Raw genomic sequence first — 27,596 nt, 5'->3', positions numbered from 1 at the left:
CAGTCCCACCTCCATCCAAAGGCACAGGAAAGCTAGTTTTGTGTTCCTGTCCCCTCCCTCCCTCCTGGTCCCCCGCCCCTCCTCCTTTCCACTCCCATGCCCTTCCTGGAGTTTTTATTATGGGCAGCCTTAGATCTATATTTACCCACTATATTTAGTAGGTTTGATTATGCATAGCCTAAATTCAGATCCGAGATGATGATCCAGATTTTTGTTCACTGGAAGAACTTTTTCTTTTTTTGTAGGTTGACAGCAAAGGCTAAGCACCGACTTATTTCTCTCTCTTCTTGCTGTTTCAACAGGCTTGTTTCGCCTCAGGCCTTTGCCCTTTCCGGGGCTCTTGTCGATGGTGGCTCAGCTGGCACACCTGTCCCCGCCACTCCCTTCCTGACCTTAAGTCACCACTCGTCGCCACCTCTTCCGAGAGGCCTCCCGTCCTAGACTACTCAGTGTAAACACCACCCATCTCCCGTCCCTGGCCTTGCCACTCTCTAGCAGAATGTTCTATTTGTTTTCTGCTATCCCTTTCTGTAATGTTGGTGGGTTGTTTTTGTTTTTTTTTGGTAAGTTTTCATGTAATTGAGAAAAAATTTACATACAGTAAAATTCACCCCTTTTACTGTAGTTCTGCAAACTTTGACAAATGCATACATGTACTACCAGTGCTATAATCAAGATCTAGAAAGTTCCATCGCCCCCAAGTGTTGCCATATCTCTTTATAGCCAAACCTTCCCCAAGGCCAGCTCAGAGCTGTTCTCTGTATCTGGAGTGTTGCTTTTTCCAGAATGTCATAGAAATGGAATCATATATTATGTAGCCTTCGCAGTCTGATTGCTTTCACTTTCTGTAGCTCAATTTATTTGAGTCTCATCTGTATTATTGTACGTATCAGGAGGTCTTTCCTTGTCCTTACTGAAAATCACGGATCATAGTTTATTCATTCTCCACTTGCAAGGCATTCTCGTTTCCAGTTTTGGTGATTACAAATAAAATTGCCATAAACATTCAGATAGAGTTTTCATCTCTCTCGTATAAATACCTTGCAGTGAGATGGCTGGGTCATATGGTGAGCGGATTTTTTTAACCATCTAAGGAAGTGTCAAACTATTCTCTAAATTGTCTATACCATTTTGTATTCCTACCAACCATGAGGGAGAATTCTCAGTCCAGATCTTCACCAGCACTTGGTATTGTCAGAATTTTTATTTTAGCCGTTCGAATAGGTGTATGTATCTAATGGAACTATGCCACGATGGTTCTAGTTGTCAGTTCTCTGTTGACTAATGATGCTAAACATCTTCTCATGTGCTTCTTGGCGATTATATCTTTTTTTTGGAGGGTCCGCTCACATCTTTGGCCCTTACCAAAAATGTTTTCCCATTACTAGGCTTTTTTGAGAGTATTTAGCATACATTCTTTTTATATTCGGCATATGATTTTTTCCCCCAGATAAGTGATTTCCAAATATCTTCACCTAGTTTATAATGCATCTTTTCATCGTCTTTCAAAGATAGGTTTTTCATTTTGATAAAGGACAATTTATCATTTTTCCCTTTTTAGGAACTGTGTCATATGTAAGACACGTCTGTCTAACCCAAGATCACGAAGGTTTCCTTCTATGTTTTATTCTCCAAGTTTCATATTTTTTAGATTTTATGGTTCAGTCCATGATCTCTTTTGAGGTAATTTTTTTAGACGGTGTGAGATATGGGTTGAAGGCCACTAATTTTATTGCATATTGATATCCAATCATTCCTGTGCCTCTTCTGGAAGACCATCACCTCTCCGTGTAATTGCTTTTGCAACTACGTCAAAAATCACATTGGCTGTATATGTGCGAGTCCGTTTCTGACCTCTCTTCATTCCATTCACCTACATGGATGGCGTCATTTTTTCAGCATACACCGCCTGGATTACCATAGGTTTATCCTGAGTCTTGAGATCAGGTAGCTATTACTCTATTTATCTTTTTTGGGGAAAAACTACCGGTATTTGAGATTTTCTCACTTGTTTACTTCCTGGATGTCTGTCAGGAGACCCACCAATCCTTGAGACTTCCAGGAACCACGAGACCAGGGAATTCATACCCCCATCATTCTCTGTTATACCCTAGCAATGAGAACATCTCCTGGTGCATGATAATTACTTAATAAATTCCATGGAGAAGAGCAAGAAGGAAAGTGATAGTTCAGTTGGGGAAACTGAAGGAATCTGTGTTTGGGAGGAGAGAAGGACCACGTTGTTTGGGAGAGGCTGTGAAGGGGACAGAGCCCTGGCTTGTGGCGGCAGCATGAAATAAGACATGCTTTTGGCTCCAGAGCCCCATGGTTAGAAACTCTGGGGCCGTTCAGGAGCTCCATGGGGCCATGTTCATCCACCCACCCATCAGACATTCACCCAGCACCTGCTGTGTCAACACCGTGTTACAAACAGCAGAAGGCAAGATGCTGTGCTCAAGGCAGGAGGGGTTGCGGACAAAAATTGAGTAATTGAGACACATGCCCCCAAAGTGGTGTCTGCAGAGAGCTGAGTGCTCTGGGAGGGGCATCTAAGCCAGCCTTGGCCTTGGAAGGCTTCTTAGAGGTGGGCATGTTTGGGGCGCCTGGGCGGCACAGTCGGTTAAGTGTCCGATTCTTGGGCTCTGCTCAGGTCATGATCTCGCAGTGTGTGAGTTCGAGCCTTACATAGGGCTCTGCGCTGATGGGGCGGAACCTGCTTGGGATTCTGTCTCTCCCTCTCTCTGCCCTTCCTCAGCTTGTTCTCTCTCTCTCTCTCTCTCTCTCTCTCTCTGTCTCTCTCTCTCAAAATAAACAAACTTCGCCACCATGTACGAAGGGTTCTCCAGCTATTGCTGGGTGAGGGGTACCAGTGGTGGGTTTTATGGATTCATTCTGCTCTAGGTCTCCCCATCAATGCTCCCTTGGCACCCTCTACCCCTCCTACTCATCACGCATTGCAAGCATGATGACATAATTATGCAGTTAGCTGTTTAAGGCCCTGCCCTCCCTCCTACTACAACCCAAGCTTCCTGGAGGCAGGGACTGCCTGGTTGCCCCGCCAGCCAGATCTGGGGACAGACTGTGTGGGACCCGAGTGATGAAGGACTGGCCTCACAGTCCTTGGAGACTCTGCCGGGTTACTGGAGAGCTCTCCCTTGCCGATGAAGCAGTTCTGTCCCTTTGCTCACTTTTAGCAACATTTGTGAGCCCTTCTTTTATTTTCAAATTACTTTAAAATAATAGCGAAAATCAAAGTCTCCCTAGCCTGCCTAAGGAAAGACAGAAACCTGTACATCACATTTAATGGTGGATATTCAAGGTTTTAGTAATTAACCTGTCGATCCTTAGATGTTTTTGGCATGCCCCATGAGATGTTTTTAGATGGTACCAGGTATCAGCCCAAACCCAAAAATGAATTTTTTGTTCCTGTGTGTAAATCTATCGTGCCCTAAAAATGGGTAGAATAAAAAAATGGAAAGTTACTCATTTTGATAAAGAAATTACCAATAATTACCTCTAAGTCACCGATAATTTCTCTGGGTAATGCCACTTCCTCAATACACACACACACACACACACACACACACACACACACACACACACACATGCTCCTGTGCTGCTTCTCAGGTGCTGTGACTGTGGGGGACCCGAAGAAGGGCATCACCACAGCTGAACATTTAACTGTTCGTGCACTCGATGCGAAGTGCCCTTCAAAGATTCGGTCGTTTAGCACCCATCATCACGATTGTGCTAGACATTAGGAAAAGGTTGGTGAAGAAGTGTAAATAAGATGTGAAGTGCCTAGGGGAGTCACATTTTTAAGCACCCTTATCTGCTTAATTAATTAATTAATTAAATACATCAGTCAGACTTGGTACTGAGAGAAGGGAAAAGGAAAGGCATCCGCTGCCCCCACACCCTCACCCAACAGCGTGTCTGTTCTGACGGTGCTGTGGCCATCTTGCGAGTCGCTCAACCTTGACCGGTCCTCCCTGTACCTTATGGCCACTGTGTTTGTGTCTTCATGCAAAGCAGGGGCTGGCCAAGGCCAAGGCCTAGGCCCTGTCTGTGTCCTGCTTAGAATCTTGTCCTAAGACAAAGCGGAAGCAGGACTCCAGTTACTGGTTCGCATGGTTCTTGCACTCAAAAGGGGGGGTTTTCTAAAACCCTACAAAAATTCACTTTCTATCCCCAAATCCAAATGATTCTCTTTGGAATGAAGTGCAAGACCATCATCTATTTACATACGGAGAGAGGAGGAGCACAGAGACCAGTAAGAAAAGGGAGGAAGACAGCAAACTGGCCATTACTGAACACCAGTAACAGGAACTGCTTGGTGCTTGGCCATGTGACGGGCATCCCTGCAATCTCCCAGTGAGGCATGTGTTGTTAATCCCATTTCACAGAGGAGAAGACCGAGGCCTAGGCAGGTCAAATTGTGCTAGTGAATAGTCTGCACGCTCTGAGGCCACAATCTGTGCCCTCGACTTTAGTGACGGGATTTTGTACGGGGATGGGAGGGAGAACTCCCCTTTTCCCTCAAAGTTAAAGATGGCATCCATAACCCTAAATGGCTATCAGTTTAAGATTCATACGATGCGTGACAACTCACACACAGCATAAACAAGAGAAGCCTTGACTATGTTTTGCCTCCCGTGCTTCGAGGTCACGATTTCATTTTCTCATCTCTGCCAAAGAACTTTCGGTTTGGTTTCCCGTGTTTATTCTTCTCTTTATGCTTTTCAATACTACAGAGACATGACGCTTTGAATACAAAGCCTTGGGAGACTTTATAGTATGAAGGAAAAGTCTTTTTTTTGTTTGTTTGTTTTTTGGTAGGGAAGTCAAGAGTGACAGTGCCCAGTGGTTTTAATTCTGGGGTGGATTTCATGTGTGGATTAAAAAAATTTTTTTAAATGCTTATTCATTTTGTGAGAGAGAGACAGAGCGTGAGCAGGGGAGGGGCAGAGAGAGAGGGAGACACCGAATCAGAAGCAGGCTCCAGGCTCTGAGCTGTCGGCACAGAGCCCGATGTGGGGCTTGAACCCACGAACCATGAGATCATGACCTGAGCCGAAGTCGGACGCTTCACTGACTGAGTCACCCAGGCGCCCCTCACGTGTGGATTTTTAACGGGCTCATATGGATGAGGTGTAAGAGATGAGGGGTTCTTCCAGAAACATCCGTCATATCCCTCTCACTGTGGCAAGTTTTTACATCAGACAAAACCTGCATGGCTTCTAAAGAGGGGTTTGTCCTGACTTACGTGATCTCAAAAATATCTCACAAACTTACTTCAAATGGACTTCATGTTTCAGGTGTAGTGGAATAAATGCGGCACAAAACCATCTGTTAGTGAATGAAGGTCAGAGGAGCCCATATTTAAACTCCACATCGTGCAGATGAGAAAACCAAATACCAGAAGGAAGCGACTTTGCCCAAGGTCACGCAGCTCATTATAGCTCAGCTGGAACGAGAATTCACTTTGTAGGACTCTTTGTGGTTTCAAGATCAGGTTGTTACATATTGAATTCCATTTAATGGAACTAGAACACTCAACTCCATCATAGGATCTAAGTCTCCTTAAGGAGGAAGGGTAGATGCCTCTTCTCCTCTTAGGAAAGGTGGAATTATTCTGAACCTCTTTACCTGGTCATATGGTCCACTGAGATTTTATACACATGGCTGGGACATGGCTGAGAGCATTTCTTACCTGAAGAAAGGATTCTTTAGATCGAGGATGTTCCCAGATCTGAAGCCTGTCTGGTTTACCAGCGCCACGATATGAATGTCATAGCTCTGTCTGTATGGCAGAAAACAAAACAAAAAAACAAAACAACTCCATCATTTTACGAGGCCGGTCACCTCTTCACACACACTGAAGGCACCTTGTACACATACCTACTTACTTCACGAGGGTTTTAAGAGTGTGGGGTTGGCATCTCGTCTATGGTGGTGTGGTTTATGGGGATGCTACCAACATTAGTAGAGGCAACAGAAGGCCTTGTTTATGTGTTAGAAGAGTTTGGCAGTTATAATCTCTTGAGCTAAAAATTACAAAGTTAATGGTATTTCTGGTTTGATCAACAGCCAAGGACAGAAATGGCTTTAATTAATAGAGGCACTTTATGGGTCACCCACCGGAGTAACCAAAATAATCTTAACCGTGCAAATACTGGATACGTTAAAGTCTTAAACTGACATAAAACAGTCAATAAATGTGACTGATTTTCAGAGGCCCCAGATGAAGGCTCATATAATTCCAGTGGGAATTGGCTGATAAGAGCAAGTCATATGACCTATCTTTGATGACTAATCTGAAGGACCTATGTTTGTGGGATTTTTATTAGTCATATGTATTCAACAACATATGTATTTCTTTGGATTATAAAGTGCTACCTATTCACTGTAGAATAACTGAAAAATAAGGAAAAAGAGAAATTAAATAAAAGAATTCATGATGTCACTAGACAAAGAATCTTCTAGCTAACACTATAGAGTATTTTCCTGTGTATTTTTTCCTTCTTTTCATAAATGTGAATTTTTAATACAATGATCTTAAATATTCCTTCACATCTCCTAATTTGATTTAACATAAACAAGCATTTATCCTATAATTCTTGACAACACATTTTTCAGTGGCACTAACGGGCATTACACAGGATAATTAATGACGCCCCATGATCAAACATTTACATTTTTATAACGTATTACAAACATGTTATAACATATTATTGCTTTTAGTAACAAAAGCCTAATTTGACGACAGATATTCTGCTGCAGAGGACATTCTTGTAGTACATCTTTATGTCCTATTGACGATTATTTGCCTGGAATAATTCTCAGTGTTAGACTCGCCAGGCTAAAGCACATAAATATTTAAGGTTCCCAGCACCTATTGCTAAAACACCTTCCAGAAAGTGGACTAAACTACTTCCTCACCTACAAAGTATAAAAGTGCTAATTTCATTACATATCTTCCAATCCTTAATATTTTAAATGTCTGGGGTTAACATATCATTGATCACTTTAACTGGAATTTCCTTGACGGTCTGGCTTCTGTTTCAAATTCCAGAAATTGCTGAGTGTTACAAATGCCTCTCACCCTGTTGTCACCAATAGTGGCCTGGGCAGGCTGACGTATAATGTCACATCCTGTGAAGCCTGTACCTCAAGTTCCAGATTTTTATCGGGGCCAAACAAAGTAAGAGGGAAAGATGGGCATAGATTAAAAAACAAAAAATCATTATCTTTTGATTGTATTTCAACTCATGTAACTGACTCCGAATTATTTCGTTATAAAATGTTCCCTTCATGATACATCGAGGAGGAGTTCACTGCATTTGTGATACTTGAAGGTAGACACAAGGAAAGCGAGATACTGAGACAGTGAGCTCCTTAGGAATAAGGGCAGCCCTTGCTGGAATCATAGAAAGGCTGAGAAATCAGGCAGGGACACACTTACTTATTTTCCCAAATGAGAGACACCTTCTTAACGATATTTAGAGCAATGAACGTGAGACTTAACGCAGAAACAGAGTACCCCGAGGTCTGCGCAAATGTGTGTGTCCATGGATGCGCATATGACACAACAGAGAACTGAATGGTTCCAGGCGGGGTCTGGAAGAACAGACAGGAAGTTCCTGCTCTAGGGTGTTGTTCAGCAACGCTCTTTCCAGAATGCTACATAGGAAGGCGCTTGGGTGGCTCAGTGGGTCAAGTGTCTGTCTCTTGATCTCCGCTCAGGTCATGATCTCACAGTTCGTGGGTTTGAGCCCCACATCGGGCTCTGTGCTGATGGCTCAGAGCCTGGCACCTGCTTCGGATGCTGTGTCTTCCTCTCTCTCTACCCCTCCCCTGCTGGCACTCTGTCTCCTTCTCTCTCTCAAAAAATGAATCAACATTAAAAAAATTTTTTTTAATCTACAGAGATGGAACAAATGACCTAAGAGGGGACATCCTTTAGTTGAAGAATTGAGTGCAAAACCATCTACCCCAAAAACCAAGAGCACACTTTACACACTGTGTGGTAGCCACTTTGACAATAAATTATATTTAAAAATAACACTAAATAAATAAATTAAAAAAAAAAACAAAAAAACATAAAAACAAAATCATTGTTTCTCATACCAACATTCCTTCTGGAATAACAGATACTGGAAGCGTAAGAACAACATATACGGGACACATCTGTCTAGAGAGTGTGGTAATTCATGACAATTTCATCTTAGAGAAAACAGAAGGTATAGTAGAGGGATAGGCTGAGCGCTCATGATCAAGGGAGAATAAGATAAACAGAAGTGGCAGGAAGCTTGGGGAGACAATGGCTCAGAAAAAGAGAGGGAGGGAAACAAACCACAAGGGACTTAACAATAGAGAACAAACTGAGGGTTGATGGAGGGAGGTGGGGGGGTGGGCTAGATGGGTGATGGGCATTAGGGAAGGCACTTGTTGTGATGAGCACTGGGTGTTGTATATAAGGGATTAATCACCGAATTCTCCTCCGGAAACCAATATTGCACTATATGTTAACTAAAGTTTAAATTAAAAAAAAAAAAAAGTAAAAAAAAGAAAAAAAATGACTCAAGTCACTGAGGGTTTACCGAGAGGCGAAGGAAGGAATGAGAACCTCAGTAGAACGGACCCTGGACCAGCATTCTTCAGAGGGGTTTGAGTGTGCCCCAAGGGGGTACACGGGGGGGTGGAAGAAAATACTTAGCTCCGATTTTTAATTTTTTTTTTTTTGATAGAGAGAAAAGGGCAGAGGGAGAGGGAAAGAAAGACTCTTAAGCAGGCTCCATGACCAGTGCAGAGCCCGCCGTGGGGCTCGATCTCATGATCGCGAGATCGTGACCTGACCTGAAATCAAGAGTCTGACGCTCAACTGACTGAGCCACCCAGGTGCCCCGATTTTTAAAATTTTCAGCCCTGGGAAACGAATACACGTGTTCACCTAACACATACTGAACGCTAGTGAAGTCACTAGGAAAGTGCCGGATTCGTTCTCTATTATGCTCACCTACTTTCTCGGGTTTTGCTAAGGCAGGACGGTTCAGTGAGAATCTGATTACCCCGCAGACAATGTGGTACAACATCACTGAGTAAATACCAACTGGGCGGTGGAGACATTGGTCAGAGCCAGAAGAATCTGAGTTACAAAGGACAAAGAAACATCCCTTAAAGCTGAGCCCGCGCATGCTAATGCCTCACTGTTCCCGATCGTCGACAAGAGTTTCGCCCCAGAGCTCCTGCCGATGCAGCTGTCCAGACCCGTAGATATTTGGTCTGAGGCAAGTTGAGCGCAAAACAGAGCAGTTTAGAGATGACCTTTGGGAGCGCCACTTGGAGCTTCCAAACCTTTAACTCTTTGGTCAGCATTCCTTCTAGTTTCATGACACAAAGCTCATGGAACGCTCTGAAAACCAAATTCCCTGGCAGACCTGAGTACTGCAGACCTTGATAGGGACCCCCAAATTTTAAAGTATATTCCAAAAAATCTTGGCCCAGGGTGAGTGGCTGAGCTAGACCCCGAGTCAGCGTACGTATATTTGTTTTTTTCCATTCATTCTTTTTTATTTCTAATTTTGTGTCCTATGACGTACACACCGTGTAAGTTTCTATGTGTGTATATACACAGAGACATGTCTATGCATGTGTGTGTATATATATAAATAGTATATAAATAGTATATAGTATATATATCTCTATATCGAGCACTCCACTTTATACTTTCTATTATTACTGTAGTACATTCACAGAATTATAAGATAAATGCTAGTCTATAATCGGGGGACGCATATACAAAATGTCTTTACTCCGAGGTGCACACGATCAAAAAACTTCACGGACACCAGCTTCTGTGCACTTGAGGGATATACATTCCGTAAAGTTCATAAAAAACATAAGTTCTGTTTTATTGTCCACAGCAATAATATGAATGACAGCCGAAGAATGATGGAAGTCTGTGGAAAATAAAACGCTAAGAATACGATCCCAAGGGGTCCTGGCTGGGAAGAAAAGGGCAGCCATTGTCACGCCAGTGTGGCTTACCCCGGGGGCGGGGGGGAGGGCAGTTCTCCAGGGAGGCCAGAGTTTAAAAGAATATTTGACAATAAGGAAGGGGGAGATCCTATCCAAAGGCAGGACAAACCAGCAGCACCTGGCTGAAAAGAACGTCAAAGCACTGACATTCAGGAAGTGCTGAGTTTGGAGAAAATGCCAAAGAAAGTAATAATTTTAAAGCAAAAATGAGAGTAAGGAAGAGAAGAAGGCGGGAAAAAAACGGAACTAAGATTTTCTGTGGACCTACTGTGTGCTGATGACTATACTATGTTCTCTCCTTTAATATTTGCCAAAGCCTGGTCATGTCTCAGGTCATGACCTCAGAGTTTGTGGGTTCAAGCCCTGCATCATGCTTGGCACTGATGATGTGAAGACTCCTTGGGATTCTCTCTCCCTCCTCTCTCTCTGTTCCACTCCCACTAATGCTTTCTCTCTTATAATAAATAAACTTTAAAAAATCACGTTTAAAAATATTAAAGGGGCACCTGGGTGGCTCAGTTGGTTAAGGCTCCGACTTCAGCTCAGGTCACGATCTTGCGGTTCGTGAATTCAAGCCCCACGTCGGGCTCCGTGCTGACAACTCAGAGCCTGGAAACTGCTTTGGATTCTGTGTCTCCCTCTCTCTCTGCCCCTCCCCTGCTCATGCTCTGTCTCTCTCAGGAAATGAATACACATTAAAAAAATCTTTTTTAATATATTAAAAAAAAAAATCTTCCTTCCGCCTTCCTCCCTTTCTTCCTGCTGCTAAGTATCATGTGTCCATAATCTCTTAGTGTCTTCTTTCAACTGAGCCAGACTAAATTCTTACTAAAAGGAGGATCCTGACATGACTTCTTCATTCAGGTGGTCCTTCCACATCACTGCCGAATCTCTGAAATGAATTAAGTCAGGAGGGATACACCATAGAATGAGACTCGGTCCTTCTTTTTGGGAAGTTCACATATAGGCAAATAACAGGGATACAACATTGGTGCTTTAAGAAAGGTATGGAAGGCTGGAGGAACCTGGGAGTCATGACACAGGTGTGTGAGGTAAACGGTTTGCTTCTTTCTTACCCATCGGGGGAATAAAGGAGAGGAGGGTCAAAAAATATGACTGAGAAGGATGAAACCCAAGATATGTTAGAAAAAAATAATGGAGGGGCGCCTGGGTGGCTCAGTCAGTTGAGTGTCCGACTTCAGCTCAGGTCATGATCTATGGTTCATGAGTTGAAGCCCCGCATCGGGCTCTGTGCTGACAGCTCAGAGCCTGGAGCCTGCTTCAGATTCTGTGTCTCCCCCTCTCTCTGCCCCTCCCCTGCTCCTGCTCTGTCTCTCTCCTCAAAAATAAATAAACATTAAAATTAAAAAAAAGGTTTTGTTTAAAAGAAAGAAAAAAGTAATAGGAAAATAAGATGATTTAAATCCACCCACCTAATGATACCCTAAGATACCTTCAAATATAAATATCTGAAAGCAAAAGAATGTTAAGCAGAAAAGGCGAGTCCCAACTCCAAGCTGATGTTGGCTACTGCTCCTTAGTAATTTTTTTTCTTTAGAACTGGTCATTAAATAGATGGTTTATGAGGATTGAGGAAGAAAGTGGTGACTTCCAGGATGAACGCGGTATAAATCAGCATTTCCCAACTTTGCCTCCTGGAAACCATCCCCTAAACAAGCAGAAGAGAAAGACACTGCAGACCAGGGACCTCATTTTCTGTAAAACTGGGAGAAAGATAGAATCTGCAGTCTCTACCTCACGTATAAGGGCTACAGAAGCACTTGGCATTGGCTGTAAGGCACATGGGAAAAAGCATAGAAGCACAAAGAGAAGCAAGAGAGCCCAGCGGGGGGCGCATCTCAGAGAGTGCTCCCCAAAACACCCAAGCTGAGGATGAGGAGCATTTTCCGAAATGCAAAGGCTTTATTCCTCATGTGTAACGTCTGGTGCAGGCCCTGGGGCGGGCAAGACGTGCCTAGAACTGCAATATGGTAGAACCACGGAAACAAGCAGAAGAGGAGCCATGTTGGCAGGAAGCAGGATGACTCTGCGGCGGCACAGAAGGAGAGACAATGTAAGTCGAGGAAAACAGACCGCCTGAAGATGGTCATGTCTCTCCCGCCACAGGAACTCCCTTCTTGTAAATTACTTTCCAGAAAAGTCCCACCAACTCTCCAGAGGGGCGGGCTTAGAACCTCCAACAATTTAAAAATCACTCTTACAGGATGTTAGCCTATAGCCAGCCAGGAAGACTGGCAGGATTTTGGTAGAGCTCTCCAGATATTTCAACAACTGCCATTTGGAGCCTGGAACAGACTCAGAAGCAGAAGGTCAATGAGTAGACTTACTAGGAAGTACTTGTAGGATCAACAACAAGAATAATTTTTTAATCATCAGGGATGTTTGAAGTACAAGACATCAATAACCAAAGACCATATGAAAAGTTATTTACCCCTATTAGTAATTAAAAAAAATATACACCAAAACAACCAGATGCAACTTTTAAAAATTATATTTGGAGGGGTGCCTGGGTGGCTCAGTCAGTTGAGCGACCGGCTTCGGCTCAGGTCATGATCTCGCACCTCGTGAGTCCAGGCCCCGTGTCGGGCTCTGCGCTGACAGCTCGGAGCCTGGAGCCTGCTTTGGATTCTGTGTCTCCCTCTCTCTGCCCCTAACCCACTCACATTCTGTCTCTGTCTCTCTCAAAAATAGAAAACATTAAAATAAAATAAAATAACATAAAAATTGTATTTGTAGGGGCCCCTGGGTAGTTGAGCGTCTGACTCTTGACTTCGGCTCAAGTCACGATCCCAGACCTGCGTGCGTGGTCAAGCCCTGCATCAGGCTCTGGGCTGGGTGAGAAGCCTGCTTAACGTTCTCTCTCTCCCTTCCCTCACATGTGCACACACATCACTACTGGCAAAAGCCACAGAGACCAATCACAGGCAGTGTAGGGAAAAGAAGTGCAGAAATGAGCCTGGCCATCCATGGCCGTCCATCACCGTGAGTGGACATTGGTGCAACCACTGAGGTTGCACATAAAGGTACAAATACATAAAATACATAAAAGGTAGTATTTATCAGAGTGTCACAGGTACATACCCTTTGATTTAGCATCTCCATTTCTAGGGATCTCATGTAGAAATATTCTTGTCCCTGTGCAAGCTTTATGTTCAAGGGGATTTAGGGCAGAGTTTTTCACAGTGGCCAAAAAAAAGGGGGAAACGTGGGAAGCAACCCAAGTATCAACCCATCAGCAGTTTTTTAAAAAAATGGTGTTTTTTTTAAGCTTATTTATTTATTTTGAGAGAGAGAGGGAGCATGAGCGAGCAGGGGAGGAGGAGAGAAAGAAAGAGGGAGAGAATCCGAAGCAGGCTCTGTGCCGTGCTGTCAGCACAGAGCCCAGTGAGGGGCTCAAACCCACGAACGATGAGATCATGACCTGAGCTGAAACCAAGAGTCAGATGCTTACCCAACTGAGCCATGGAGATGCCCCGCCATCAGTGATTTTTAAAAAGACATGTAATACATCTATGCCCTCCACTATTATGCATTGATTAAAATAACAAAGCAGATCTATGTGCACAGATTCAGGACTTAATGCTAAGTGAAAACTTAAGTGGGAGACGGCTAGTTGAATCTTCTTGTAAAACAACAATAAAAACTCCACAATGATGTTATTAGTACATGCACAGAAAAATCACCTGGAAGCATATGGACCAAGGGGCCCCATGTGGGGAGTGGGTGAGGGGGGGCAGCGAGTGTGGACTCTAAACACTTTTGTAGTTTTGAATTTATATGTGAGTGTGTTAGGCTTTTGTAAGGAAAGAAATATAGACTTTGAAAATGGAAGGGTTGGGGCACCTGGCGGCTCAGTTGGTTAAGTGTCCAACTTCGGCTCAGGTCATGATCTCACGGTTCATGACTTCGAGCCTCACACGGGGCTCTGTGCTGACAGCTCGGAGTCTAGAGCCTGCTTGGGATTCTGTGTCTCCCTCTCTCTCTGCCCCTCCTCTGCTCATGCTCTCTCTCTCTCTCAAAAATAAATAAACATTCAAAAAAAATGGAAGGGTTGATTTGTAAGGGGATGAGCTCTCCATCACAGGAGTGTTCAAGTGCAGGTCTGAGAAGAGGTGGGAGGTAGGGAGAGAAGGAAGTTGAGTGAGATGATCTCTGAGTACCCTTAATATCCTGAGAGTCCTTGAACTGCTCTGCTATTCCTTTCTCCCCTGATTCACCCCGGAGAAGCTCCAACAAGGTGAAAGAAAATAGAGCATCTTAAAAATGAGATAAATCAAAGTCATTGCTGCGGAGGAGAGGCCTCGTGAAATCCATTACCAGAGGGACACAGCCAGTCCTGCTGTGCCCACACCACACATCGCCCTGCTGTGCCTGTCCCCTGGGGAACAAATCGATGGTATTGTACTAAATTTGAGGGCGTGTGGCTTGATGCAAGGGAAGTCAGGAGCTGATGTGGGATTTCAAGCACTTGATAATTCAAGCGTTTGGCAAGCACTCCGACCACCTCCGTGGTCAGGTGGAGAACGCTGCCCTTGAGTCACCCCAAGCTCCCCATCCCTGTGGCCCTCATCGCAAGGAAGACGTTTGCTGTCTTGGTAGCAGAGTGAGCTAGGCTTTTGTAAAGCCTGCTGCCCATTTCGAGGTGCTGAAAATGCTCCCACCTCTCGCACCCCCTTGCCCAGTAGTCAGTAGTCTAGTTCCCAGCTTACCGTCTGTTGGCTACAAACAGCACTTTCCCTGAGAGGGTCTCTCCTTCTTTGGCAAAGAGGGGAGTGTGGAGAAGGCACCGCACCTGATACCAATGAGTCAGAGGCTCAGTTGGGGCTGTCGACAGCCAAACAGTTACCCTGTGGGACGGGAGAAGAGTTAAACGTCAGTTACGTTCTGGGGCCATATTGCATGGATTGCACTGGGGACTTAGGTTGATAGTTGGTTTGCAGAGTTTTCAACTCATGGAATCCTTTTAAGGTAAGGATAGCTCAGTTTAGTCATTGCCATGGCAATGTCCCAAGAGCTTTATATATATTCCCTCACTAAGTCTATACAGTAACTCGATAAAGTCAGCAGAGAGAGGTTAAAGGACATGCCCAGCATCACACAGAAGACAGTTGGAGAGCCAGGCTTCAAACCTGTGGATTTGGCCATTCTGTCAATCTGTCTTTTTTGTTAAGTTTATTTATTTTGAGAGACACACACACAGAGAGAGAGAGAGAGAGAGAGAGAGAGGGAGGAAGAGAGACAGAGAAAACAAACATGAGCAGGGGAGGGGCAGAGAGAGAGAGACAGGGAGAGAGAATCCCAAGCAGGGTCTGCGCTGATGGCAGATGTGGGGCTCGAACCCACAAACCATGATATCCTGACCTGAGCCGAGATCAAGAGTCGGCCCCTTAACGGACTGCACCATTCGGGTGCCCTTCAATCTGTCTTTCTGAATCAAAGTTCGTTAGAAGCCCAACAAGGAATAGAGTTAAGTTGGGAACTGAGTTGTCTGAAAAGTGTCTCTCAAGGTAACAAGTCTAGAGTCTGGCCTCCTACCGTCTCATGCCAACCTGTTCAGGGAACCTGAGAGGGCTTCTGGAAGCAAGAAAAGCCCTGGGGCAGATGGTCTCTGCTGTCCTTCCAGCTCAGACGTCCCACACATGTACGTGTGTGTGACAGTGTTTTTATATGGGCGTTCTTCATTTCATACGAAGATGCGAGAATACCTGGCTGTGCCTCCAAACATCAAGGTCACCTGTCCTGGTGACTCACCCGACCGTGTCGCTGGTTTGGATGGATTAAGGTGTGCGTGGAACACACAGCTGACCCCTACAGGGTCTATTTTGACTTGAAGATGTTGCAGCGAGGGGGGTGGGGGCGTGGGGGGTGCATTTTACAAAATTTCACCGCTAAGTAATATAAACCACTCTTCTAGCAAAATATACTCAGGCACATGCGGGAGCAGGATGCAAGCTGTCTAAAGCTTTGTAGGATAAAGCATTTCACTTCAAAGGAACTGTCCCCTTGGAGCGGGCCACTTCAAGCTTCTCTCCCTTAGCCCTGCAGGAACAGATTCACTGGGGGAAAGTCTGAGAAACCAATGTACGGATTCCTTGAACAAATACGCTTCTGCGGCGTAGGGACGACTCGTATGGCATTTTCTTTTTCTCTGATTGTCAGCCCAGATGAGGCTGCCGGGGGTCCCCTCCTCCCCGGAGCACCCCCACCCCCACAAGCTCCCTGAGCTTTATCGCAGACCCACGGGCACTTCTGTTCTCCGCAGATGTCTTGATAAGCCTGGATGTTTTTACGAGGAGGAGAGAGGAGTGTAATGCAAAAGCTTGCCTTTCACCTGGTCACGTGACCCAGAGCTACTGGGTTCACCAGTCAGAGAGCATGAGAAAGCCTGGCAAGAGAGTAGGGGAGTCAGGAGGAGAGTAGAGGTTTGGGGGTACGGTAATGGCACAGCCCTTACGAGGACGACCAAACACGGACAGTCAACTTGTAGGTGGTCTTTCTCCTCTTTCCTCTGAAGCTCTCCAAGCTCTTCAGGAAGGGCAAGGAAGACACGATGAAACGACCTCATGTTGCAATTAGCATTAGTGGTATATGTCTGCCTGATCATTGAGGAAGGACTCTCTAGCATCTTCTGTGAGGCTGAGGGTGTGAACAGAGTCAGGGAAGGTAGGATTCCAGGTATCACTCAGGTACAGGAGGTTCTCTAACCAGGATACCCTGCTGGAAGCCAAGGCAGGGGCTGGGGGTCCTTCCCACCCTCTATTCTGGAATAGACCAAGAGGGCTGATGAAGCACAGACCCTTTCCCATCCCTTTAAGTCTCAATCCATTTGGCTTCAGAGGTTTTACACTACGTGAGCCAGAGCCGAGAGGACACCACGGAAAATTGTCTCATTTTGACTTCGCCCTAAAATCTAAAAGTGCCTTCCTTTCTCGGAACCCAGAGAAACAAGTATTACTGTTGAAATCAACTTCAAAACACTTTCAAGCCACGACTACACAATGCAGAGAATGGCGTAGGACAGAATAGTCAAGGAAGGGGTGATACTTACACAGATCCAACAAAGGCCACGTCAAACCAGAACGCCAGGCCGTGGATGAGGCCAGACTGTGTCATCTGAAACACAAAGGGGATTTCTACTCTGCAAGGAAAGAAAAAGGAGAGCGCGTAGAAACATTTGGAATTATTTTGTTGTTGTTGACAGGCACACTAGACGTATTTGCGGGATTGGGGAAAATCACGGAATATTTTCCTTCCCTCTTAAGCACAGTTGCCTTGGCAGCAAGATTCTCTCAGTGTGTGATTAATGCCTGGGTGATGCCACACATGGGAGAATTCTGCGTCTTGACAAAACTCTGCACGAGTTTCCCACCAGGCAAGCGTCACGCCAAGGCGGCCATGGCTTATACCAAATGCATGATGAGCGGGAACAGGAAGAACAGTGGCGAAGGTGCAACAAAATCTAGGTGCTTACTTGACAAGTCACTTAAATTCCCTGAGCCTCAGTCACCTCATCCGTCGATGGGCGATGAAGGCTCTCTCCTACTTCCCTTTGCAAGGTCCTCGTGTGCTCAAATGGGGAAAAATGTGTACGGGAGGGCTTTGCAAACTATAAAAGTGTTACACAACTACAAGATCGTATTATTCGTCCACCGCTAAGGGGAGACATGTTTTAGAGAGTGCTCTAAAGATTTTCAAGGGAGGTGGCACCTTATTTGCATTTATGGTGCCCCCCCCAAAGCCCGAACTTCTTTCACCCTGTGGCAGAGCATTTCTAGAGTTTTCCATTGTACCGATCACACTGAATTTTTTGACATTGCATGGCCATTATTTCCTCCTGTTTTTTTGCATTCCCCTAAATAGACTATGAAGTCTTCAAGGGTAGACTTTTTTAAAATTAAATTTAATTAAAAAAAATTTTTTTTTAACGTTTATTAATGAGAGACAGAGAGACACAGAGCATGAGCAGGGGAGGGGCTGAGAGATGGAGAGACACAGAATCCGAAGCAGGCTCCAGGCTCTGAGCTGTCAGCACAGAGCCTGATGTGGGGCCCGAACCCACGAACTGTGAGATCATGACCTGAGCTGCAGTTGGATGCTTAATCGACTGAGCCACCCAGGCGCCCCTATTTTTTAAATTTTTTTAAAAATTTTTGTTAATTTATTTATTTATTGTTTTTTCTTTTTGAGAGAGAGAGAGAGAGAGAGAGAGAGAGAGAGAGAGAGAGACAGAATCCTAAACAGACTCCGTGCTCAGTGTGGAGCCTGATGTGGGGCTCGGTCCCACTACCCTGGGATCGTGACCCAAGCTGAAATCAAGGGTCGGATGCATAACCGACTGAGCCACCCAGGCACCCCAAGGGTAGACTTTTAAAAATTACCTTTTGCACCTGTGCAAGCACCAGCACTCTATCCGGCACAGGGTAGGATCTCCATAAACATTTGCTGAATCAACACACAAATAAACTGAATGACAGGTGACATCTCTGGGAAGCCAACACAGATGTAGTTTTCAAAAAATTCCCTGGGACTCAGGAGGGGGCCCGGAACAGCAGATCAAGTCAATAGAAGTCCATTTTGTCTGGGCCTGTGGTACTTACTGGAGTTGTTCCCAAATGCCAGCTCTCTTGACCTGGGCATAGGGTAGCGTTGCAATTATCCTCTCACCCGGGCTCGGGCCCGGCCACGTGATTTACTTTGGCCAATTAAATGTGAACAGAAGTGATCTGTGTCATTTCCAGGCAGAAGCTCTCATTACCAGTACAGACTTCGCCACGATCCTTCTTTTTCCTCAGTGAGGAGGACTGTTCCAGACAGAGGCTGGTGCACCAGGGTGGGTGATGCTGTACAGAGTGCAAGCTGGGCACAGTAGATAAACAGCGTCGGGGAGAGAGACTCCTGTGTTATAAGCCACCGAGGCTTCTTTTTTTTTTTCTTTCCAAGATTTTATTTAAATTCAAGCTAGTTAACATACAGTGTAGTCTGGCTTCAGGAACAGAATTTAGTGATTTATCACCTACACAGAACACCCAGGGCTCATCACAAGGGCCCTCCTTAATGCCCATCCCCCATTTAGCCCATCCCCCCCATGCACCTCCCCTCCAGCAGCCGTCAGTTTGTTCTCTATAGTTAAGAGTCTCTTGGGGCACCTAGGGGGGCACAGTCAGTTAAGCCATCTGTTCTGTTTCAAGGTTTCTTTTTGTTAGTGCTGCAGGTCCTAGCCTGCGCTGATTAGACACAGCACCCTTTGTCCGTTGTGATCTCCAGACAGATGATGGTTTGCGTTGGCCAGCTGCACCTGCTCGAGTCTGGCCCTTGCTTCCTCAGGGGTCCAGGAAAGATGACAACTTGGCTGGATCTTAAATTTCGTACCCAGAAAAAAATGTGCATAGAGATCTCCTTCCAGAGAGAAAAAGGCAAAATACCAGTGAAAAATCATCCCAAGGGGATTCAGAGCACCATCTGAGGAGTGAGTTCCCATTACAGAGTCTCTTCAACTGGAGGGAGGAGAGCAAAGCTAACATTTACTGAGTGTCCTCTTTGAAAAGGAGCCAGGGCCTGTGAAACACTTAGGCCAGCACCTAATGTAAAGTAGGCTGTACTCTTCTTGACGTTAATGTGGGCACTGGCCTGAGTGATGGGTCAAACAGCCCAGACTCTGGAGCCTTCTGAATGGTTCAAATCCCAGGTCCAATATACTCATGGGGCACCTGGGTGAGTCAGTCGGTTGAGCGTGTGACTTCAGCTCAGGTCATGATTTCACGGTTTGTAATTTCGCACCCTGCGTCGGGCTCTGTGCTGACGGCTCGGAGCCTGGAGCCTGCTTTGGATTCTGTGTCGCTGTCTCTCTCTGCCCCTCCCCCACTTGTGCATGCATTCTCTCTCTCTCTCTCTCTCAAAAATAAATAAACATTAAGAAAGTTGGGAGCATTCACTTTTGAATGTCCCCACTCTACTACTACTATTCTTTCTAATCTTATACATTAATAAACTTTTGCCTGTTGCTCAAAAAAATTTTTTTTAACATACTAATTCTGTGATCTTTTGAAACCCAGTGTTCCACTCTGCCTCACATCTGTCACCATTAAAATGGAGGCAACAACAGTTCCATCTGTAGAGCACTGTCGTGAGGACGAAATGGGTCATTGGAAGTGAAGGGCTCAGAACATTGAGTGGTTGCAGAAGTTCAAGCCATTACTACTTAGTTTTTCTCATTCAGCTCTTAAAACAACCCGCGAAAGAAGCAGCATTATCCATGTTTTGCAATAAAATGGAACGAGCAGGTGCGCCTGGGTGGCTCAGTCGGCTGGGCGTCCGACTTCGGCTCAGGTCACGATCTCACGGTCTGTGAGTTCGAGCCCCGCGTCAGGCTCTGGGCTGATGGCTCAGAGCCTGGAGCCTGCTTCCGATTCTGTGTCTCCCTCTCTCCCCGCCCCTCCCCCATTCATGCTCTGTCTCTCTCTGTCTCAAAAATAAATAAACATTAAAAAAAAAATTAAAAAAAAAACGGAATGAGTATTGATATAGCATCCCTGTGTGTGACTCACACCCGAGATCTCGCCCCTGTGTGAGCGGCAAAACCCTGCACCGAGGTTCTGGGGCTGAGAAAGGCTGAGAAGAGGCTTTAAAGACCAGGAGTAATGCTGATATTTACAAACCTGTGCAGATCTGCTTCTTCCGCATCCATGAAGTTTACCGTGTATTTGACCGTCCGAGCCATCAAAATCCTAACGTCAAACGTGTCCTTGGGGGAAAGGAAGCAGAGGCATTATCTTTCGGTCAGGATAAACCGAACCCAAGCAAGCCTGTAAAGTGGCTTTCCTCCTGAAGTGTTAAGTCAACAAGAGTTAGGATTTAGAAGGCATGAGCTTAATGAGAATGACTATCAGTCGGAGGAGCTAACAATTATTTCACGTTTTCTACACGCCAAGCACTAAGTGCTTCATGCTTTCCTGAGTGCTAAGGAGCAGCTGTTTGGTGTATCTGAAAATCATCCAGATTTGACCACTTCTGCACATTCCAGGAAGTTCCAGAAAAACTTAGTCTACCTCTGCTCCAGGTGTGGCCTGTGACCTTAGCTTGGCCAATCATCGATCACTTTTTCCCTGAATACAGTTTCAGATGCAGGAGCACGACCCAAGGGAGGGCGGTCAGGCTCTACCCAAACTAATCCTGGGGCTCTGGCTCAAGTTACTGGAAAAAGGCAGGTCCTCCTGTGGGACTTAAAAGAGTTGTAAGAGTCTGAGGCTGGAGTCCCTGAAGCCATCTTGCTCCCACAAGGGGAGATCCTGACTGAGAATAGGGTTAAATCAGAGGCAATGGAGACAAATTACAAGGATGGAGAAATCAGACTCGGGTGACATTGTCTGAACCCCTGCAACAGGTCCCTTGCTTCAGGCTTTGCGGTTTTGGAAGCCCAGTAATTAAGCCAGTTTGGGTTAATGCAAACTTGTTGTTGTCCAAGGTCGCACAGTTGGATGGGGCCACGACTGAAACCCCAACATGTTCGACAGCAAAGCTCCTGATCTAAGCTATTTATTTTACAGAGCTTCCTCCTCTATGCCTGGGGCCACCAGAATCAATGGGAAGATATGAATTATTGAACAAGTACCAGGGCTGAGTGTGTACACGGGGTGAGTCAGGGCAGTGGGAGAATTAGAAGTGACTTATTGAAAGGCGGTCAGAAAATCTCCTTGCCTCCGACAGCATCATTCCCTGAGAATTTTCGTAATTGATTGGAAATGAAGGCTGGAGCACTCGAAAACCCAGGGCTCCAAGGAGCTCTTTTTTCTCTTCTGTGCCAGCTTCACAGAGCCTGGCAACACGGTGCCTCCCAGGTGCGTGAGCGAGCGGGCGAGCGAGCGGATCGATAGACGAACACATGGGGAGGGGGGGGGAAGCCTGGAATGAGGCACACTTACCACTATCGGCTGCCTGAAATACTCGTCCACCGCGGCCCCCCGGAGACTGGACAGGTTGACCCCATAGAAACACTGCTGGTGCCTGAAAGAGGGAACACAGAGAATCGCCGTGCATCTGGCCCCTCCGCAGAGTCCCCGAGCCCCTTACAGCTGTGACGTCCTAGGAGGCCACCTCCCAGGTCCTCAGAGGCAGCCTGGGGCACGTGTGCGAACACGGGAAGGGAAACTGGTCTAGGGGGACAAACAGAGGAAGGAATCTTCTCCAGCGAACATGAAGACCTGTACGTGACCTGCGGTGGGAAAAGACAGAAGGGGGAGGTGGTTGAGGTGAAGGACATTATTTGTGGAAGATTATTGAGGATTTTTAGGAGGATGTTTAGAAGCTCTGGGCTCCCACCCCTGACCTCGGGCCCCAAAGTGGCTGCCTACTCTAGCACCTACTGTCCAAGTCCTGAAACACAGTTCCTTGGCCCCCTCATTATCCAACCCAGAGCATGACTTGAGCTCCCTAAAGCCCCTGTTTCAGGAAATAGATTTCTCTTTTCTATTCTGCCGTAGCCTCCGGCCTGCAACTTCCCGATGGCGCTTGCCGGGGTGGCCGACGGCAGCGGAGTCCCAAGTGAGCGAGGGCCGTGCCTGGTGGGGAGCCTGGAACCTGCTTGTCTCAGCGCACTGCGCACAGTTCTTCTCAAATCTGTGGTTGGCGACGAGGACAAACGCGACACATTGTGCTTCCTTCCTTCTGAGCGCCAGAGGCAAAGCGTTCACCTGCACACCCCTGGCTGTCTTACCTTCACGTAAGGGAAGGACCAGGCCTCAGACCACACCTGGGACCCAGCAGGCACTCTGGGTCAGCTTGGCTAGTGGCCTCAACTCCTGAGAGATCTAGGGTGTCGATTAAGAGTAGCTTTATTTGGCCGGTGGTGGGGCGGGGGGGCGACGGGCGCCTGGGTGGCTCAGTGAGTTATGCGTCTGACTCTTGACCTCAGCTCAGGTCATGATCTGATGGTTCGTGGGTTCCAGCCCTGAGCTGGGCTCTGGGCTGCTGGCGCGGAGCCTGCTTGGGATGCTCTCTCAGCCAGTTCTCATCCGACAAGTGAAAAGCAACCCCACTGAACTGCAGGCGGATCCTGAGGGGCACGAGCTATTTCTTAGCTCTCAGCCTCTGCTCGGTTTTGCCTCTGCCTCGAAATCCCCTTCCCCTCTTTTGCCCTGTTCATTCCTACCCGGTCTTTGAGACTCAGCTCAAATGGTCCCATTGAAAACATTTTAAGGGGCGCCTGGGTGGCTCAGCCGGTTAAGTGTCTGACATCGGCTCAGGTCATGATCTCACAGTGTGAGTTCGAGGCCCATGTCAGGCTCTGAGCTGAGTTCAAGCCCCAGGTCGGGCTCTGTGCTGACAGCTTGGAGCCTGGAGCCTGCTTCGGGTTCTGTGTCTCCCTCTCTCTGTCCCTCCCCTATTCATGCTCTGTATCTCTCTCTTTCTCTCAAAAGTAAACATTTAAAACAATAAAAAATAAAAAAAAATTAAATCTTCTGTTACAATACGATATTTAAGTTTAGCCCATTTAAAAGTAAAAGTATTTTCTTATTCATCAGTGTGTATGTACTTAGCACAGGCCTGGTATATTATTAGGATTAACAGTTACGTAGCTAGCTTTCATCTATCTATCTTGAGGGAATGAACGGAAGACTGGGTGTCCGTAACAGGCCTATGCGTGGGCACAGGTGCCAATGAAGAAAATGGACAAATGGAAGATCATTACCCCAAGATTCTTCAGTTGCGTTACGGGTTTCTTAATCTTCTCCTTCCAACAAGGGGCACGGCCAGGCTGGCCCACAATGCAGCCAAAATACGAATACGTATATTGAACACAAGGCTCCTATAAGTCTAGAAAATTCTGGAAACACTGCAGTGTTTAGAAGGAGAGTGAAGGTGTTTTAGGGGGGAAATAAATAAGTCACTGTCACAAAGTTTTCATTAGAGGGAAGGAAGGGGAGAAGGAAAGCGAGGGAGAGGGGGAAAGAGAGGAAAGGGACGGAGGCGGGACAGAGTCTCCCAGAAAGCCCAGAAGGACTCAAGTGCATCCTTTAGAATCCCTGGGAGGCTTTTAAAAAGCTGACGCCTGGACTGCATCCCTCCAACTGCGATTCATTTGATCCAGGGTGTAAACCTACTGCCTGTTTCCAAAGCTCAACAGGTGATTCTCACGTGCAACCGGGGTTGACCACTCCTAAGTTACCGGTTCTACAATCCTCACCAAGTAGGGGAAGGACAATCCCCAAGGACAAAGGCAGCTTTCCACCCGGCAGTGCCTGAGGCTGCAAACTGCTCTCTATCCCTTGTACCCAGCCTCGGAGGGACCAAGTCTGTGCCCTTTGCCTTGTGTGGTGCCAATGAAAGCCCAACCCCCACGATCATTGTGGTACACGGAGGTACCACCCCTGGGGTGTGCACTGCGGTGGGCCAACCGCCCACCGCCTGGGTTTTAAAAACTTTCCGGCCAGACCATCTTTCTGATTCTTAGAAATCTCAAATCTTCTTCTGAAATGCATCACAAAATAATTAAAGCAGATGGGAGCTGGCATCTCTCTGGGTCTCCTAAGTGACAATGTGGGGGGATGAATCAGGAAACGAGTCTGTTGACTTGGAAGCTGGGGATAATTTCCATTGTTTTCATCATCTGTGGGTTTTATTTTCCAAGTTAACTTATGGCCTCTTTATGAGCCCATAAGGCGGAGACCACGTGTGTTTTCTTCTTTTGACTTCCCAGTTCCAACCCCCCTCCCCTCCCTCTCCACCATAATACATGCAACGTCTGGAAAGTCCTGCCAAGAGAGCCCAGAAGGAAAATAACGGTCCTATTAGCTAGGCCTAAACAGACCCAGAGCACAGAGAAAGAGGCAACCCGTTTATGCGGACATGAACTTCTCCAGGTTCTACACGCAGAGCTCAGCTTGGAGAGCCATGAGGGGGAGGCTACCTCTCTGGCCTCCTTTGTTCTTGGGTCTTCACCAGTTCATCTTGGTTTTTGTCCTTCCTCCTTGTCCACACATCTCTCCCCACCAGCCTCCTGGATCTGTCTTGGAAGGAAAGTGGTACCGCCTTTGTTCTCTTAGAGGAGTCAGCACCGGCCTCTTGCATTCACAGAGGGGAGCTTCTGTGACGCGAGCGCTCTCTTTGACGATATGAACATGCGCTCCCACAGCACAGCTCGCACATTTTGCTTTAAAAAATATCTTTACATCTTCACCTCCACTGAGGAGCTTCCTTCCCTTGGAAAAAAACAAACAAGAAAGAAAAGAAAGGGAAAAAAGGAAGGAAAGACCCTATTTTGCTGTTGACAATCAAGCAACTCTTTTTAACAAAATTTTTAATGTTTAATTTTGAGAGAGAGAGAAGGAGGAGGGGCGGAGAGAGAGGGAGACACAGAATCTGAAGCAGGCTCCAGGCTCCAAGCTGTCAGCACAGAGCCCGACGCGGGGCTCAAACTCGCAGACCGTGAGATCATGACCTGAGCCAAAGTCAGACGCCCAGCCGACTGAGCCACCCAGGCACCCCGACAATTAAGCAACTATTTTGCGTCTTAATGTACTATATACTTTACCAACAGTGACAACCAAGGTTATGCCAACCTGATGAGAGATATATAAACCCTACAAACCAAGGTGATGCCAATGTGAGGAGAGATGTATAAACCCTACGAACTAGAAAACAAACACAGGGATCGAAGGATGTCACCAAAGACACACGTGGTGCTCGTGGTACTGTGGATGCAGAATGAGAGGGTGGCTGGGATGGCCTTGTGGGGATGGCTCACAGGAAAAGGATGCACGTCTAGGAACAAGGTATATCTTCTTAGTTTCTTATACGTCTCTTATATATACCGATTGCGACCATTTCCCCCATCTGTAGAATGCAGACATACCACTGTGTAAAGTGGTATCTATAAAGATGCTTGGCTCATGATGTCTTTGGTCTTTGGGGTTTAAACTCCAGCAAAGTAATGTGGCTTATATTTTATATGCGATATATGTATATACTCTTCACATTTTTTAAAACATGGGTTTTTTTTTTGCTATAAAAAAAAAAGAGCGGGAAATAAATGCACAGTCCTTAAAAGAAACCAAGCTTCAGACAGTGCATCTTTCGTAAGAAGTAAGGGCAAGCCTGTGATTCCATAAAGGAATCCAAGGGGCATCCCTGGGTGTGCAGGCGTAAGTGTAGACATTACCGGTTTGCCTAACAATTGGACCTACGGAAGCCTGTATCAGAAGGAAGAGTGGGTCCATCAAGACAATTAGGTGGACATCTCTTGTTCGTTCTAAGCAGCAAACAGTTGCTCTTCTTCTGGGAACAGCACCAGATTTTCTTCTGGAAGGCACCTCTCCCTCACACTCGGTCCTTGGGACTTGGGTGGTGTCTTATCTCTGCCCTCGACTCATGTGGTTCAGTCCCAGTCAATCAGAGCACCTGGCAGTGATCCCAGGGTTGGGCGTCTGACCCAGTGAGAGTCAAGTCTAAGAGTTTTCCTCCAACAGCTGCAAAGGAGACGTGGATATGGAGCTATGAGTTCCTAAATGTGCATTTGTTGTCTATGGGCTCAGGAGCAGAAATCCTGGAAGAGCTAGGAGTTTAACACAGGTTACGAAAAAGACGAATATGGAAGTTGAAGCTTCTTCTTTGAACAAAAGCCCGTTTGTAAACACTGAACAGTTTTTGTTGAGATGTGGCACGAAGGTTTCACCGCTCTATTTGTAACAGACACTCCCAAGGCTCGTGCACCTGCCCTTCTAGCTGCAGTCCCGAACACTCTCCATGACTTTAAAAATGGCTTCCCCTCTAGCGCGAAGTGCGCAACGTCTAAAATGCTCCTATTCCCATCACAAATTTTAGTTTCTTCCAAGCCCATAACTTGCCTGCTGGAACTGCAGTGAACGCATGGAAAAAGGAATTCACCATTTTAAAGATCAGACTCCTTCACAAAGGCACTTTGCCCATAGGAAGAGTGTGTATTCAGCCTCATCCTAGACCACACTGGGGTCATCTATTCCATTACTCCAAACCTCCCTGTTAGTTTCCCGGGCCTGGCTTGGACCTTGGCATTGCACTTGAACTCCTTCCACTTGGGACACTTGTACTGTGTCTGCAACACTGAAAGAGACACTACATGGTTAAAGAAAAAAAAAATAAGGTCTCAATGTGGGTAGCCAAAGGGATGGATATTGTGGAAGAGCTAGGAGTTTGACATAAGTTACACAAAAGATGAATGTAGGGGCACCTGGGTGGCGCAGTCGGTTAAGCGTCCGACTTCGGCCAGGTCACAATCTCGCGGTCCGTGAGTTCGAGCCCCGCGTCGGGCTCTGGGCTGCTGGCTCGGAGCCTGGAGCCTGTTTCCGATTCTGTGTCTCCCTCTCTCTCTGCCCCTCACCCGTTCATGCTCTGTCTCTCTCTCTGTCCCAAAAATAAATAAACGTTGAAAAAAAATTAAAAAAAAAAAGATGAATGTAGAAACTGAGGCTTCTTCTGTGCACAAAAGCCAGGTGGGTGTCAGAACTGCAGCTATACACAGAGAAGCAGAGGGGTATCAAGAAGAAATACCAGTGGCTGAAAGG

At 46.2% G+C, this 27,596-nt stretch overlaps 1 protein-coding gene across 10 annotated transcripts in view; it reads right to left on the bottom strand.

The window, feature by feature from the left end:
• The window catches only part of LOC101100603 (histone-arginine methyltransferase CARM1-like), a 294,777-nt gene that overhangs the window by 46,632 nt on the left and 220,549 nt on the right, over positions 1-27,596 (bottom strand). For 8 of the 10 annotated variants that reach the window (XM_045043482.1, XM_045043483.1, XM_045043484.1 and 5 more), the window contains 5 exons: positions 21,981-22,062; positions 20,718-20,803; positions 17,111-17,200; positions 14,772-14,909; positions 5,714-5,803 (listed from right to left, as the gene is read on the bottom strand). In XM_045043482.1, coding sequence (XP_044899417.1) covers positions 5,714-5,803; positions 14,772-14,909; positions 17,111-17,200; positions 20,718-20,803; positions 21,981-22,062 — 486 coding nt within the window. Of the gene's footprint in view, positions 1-544; positions 4,091-5,709; positions 5,804-14,771; positions 14,910-17,110; positions 17,201-20,717; positions 20,804-21,980; positions 22,063-27,596 lie in introns of those variants that run through there. The other 2 variants (XM_045043485.1, XM_045043486.1) reach the window with 2 other exon arrangements.

Source organism: Felis catus, chromosome D4 (assembly GCF_018350175.1).
Source record: "Felis catus isolate Fca126 chromosome D4, F.catus_Fca126_mat1.0, whole genome shotgun sequence".
Lineage (NCBI taxonomy): Eukaryota > Metazoa > Chordata > Mammalia > Carnivora > Felidae > Felis > Felis catus.
The sequence above is the reverse complement of the archived record's forward strand: the minus strand, read 5'-3'. Positions and strand labels throughout refer to the sequence as shown.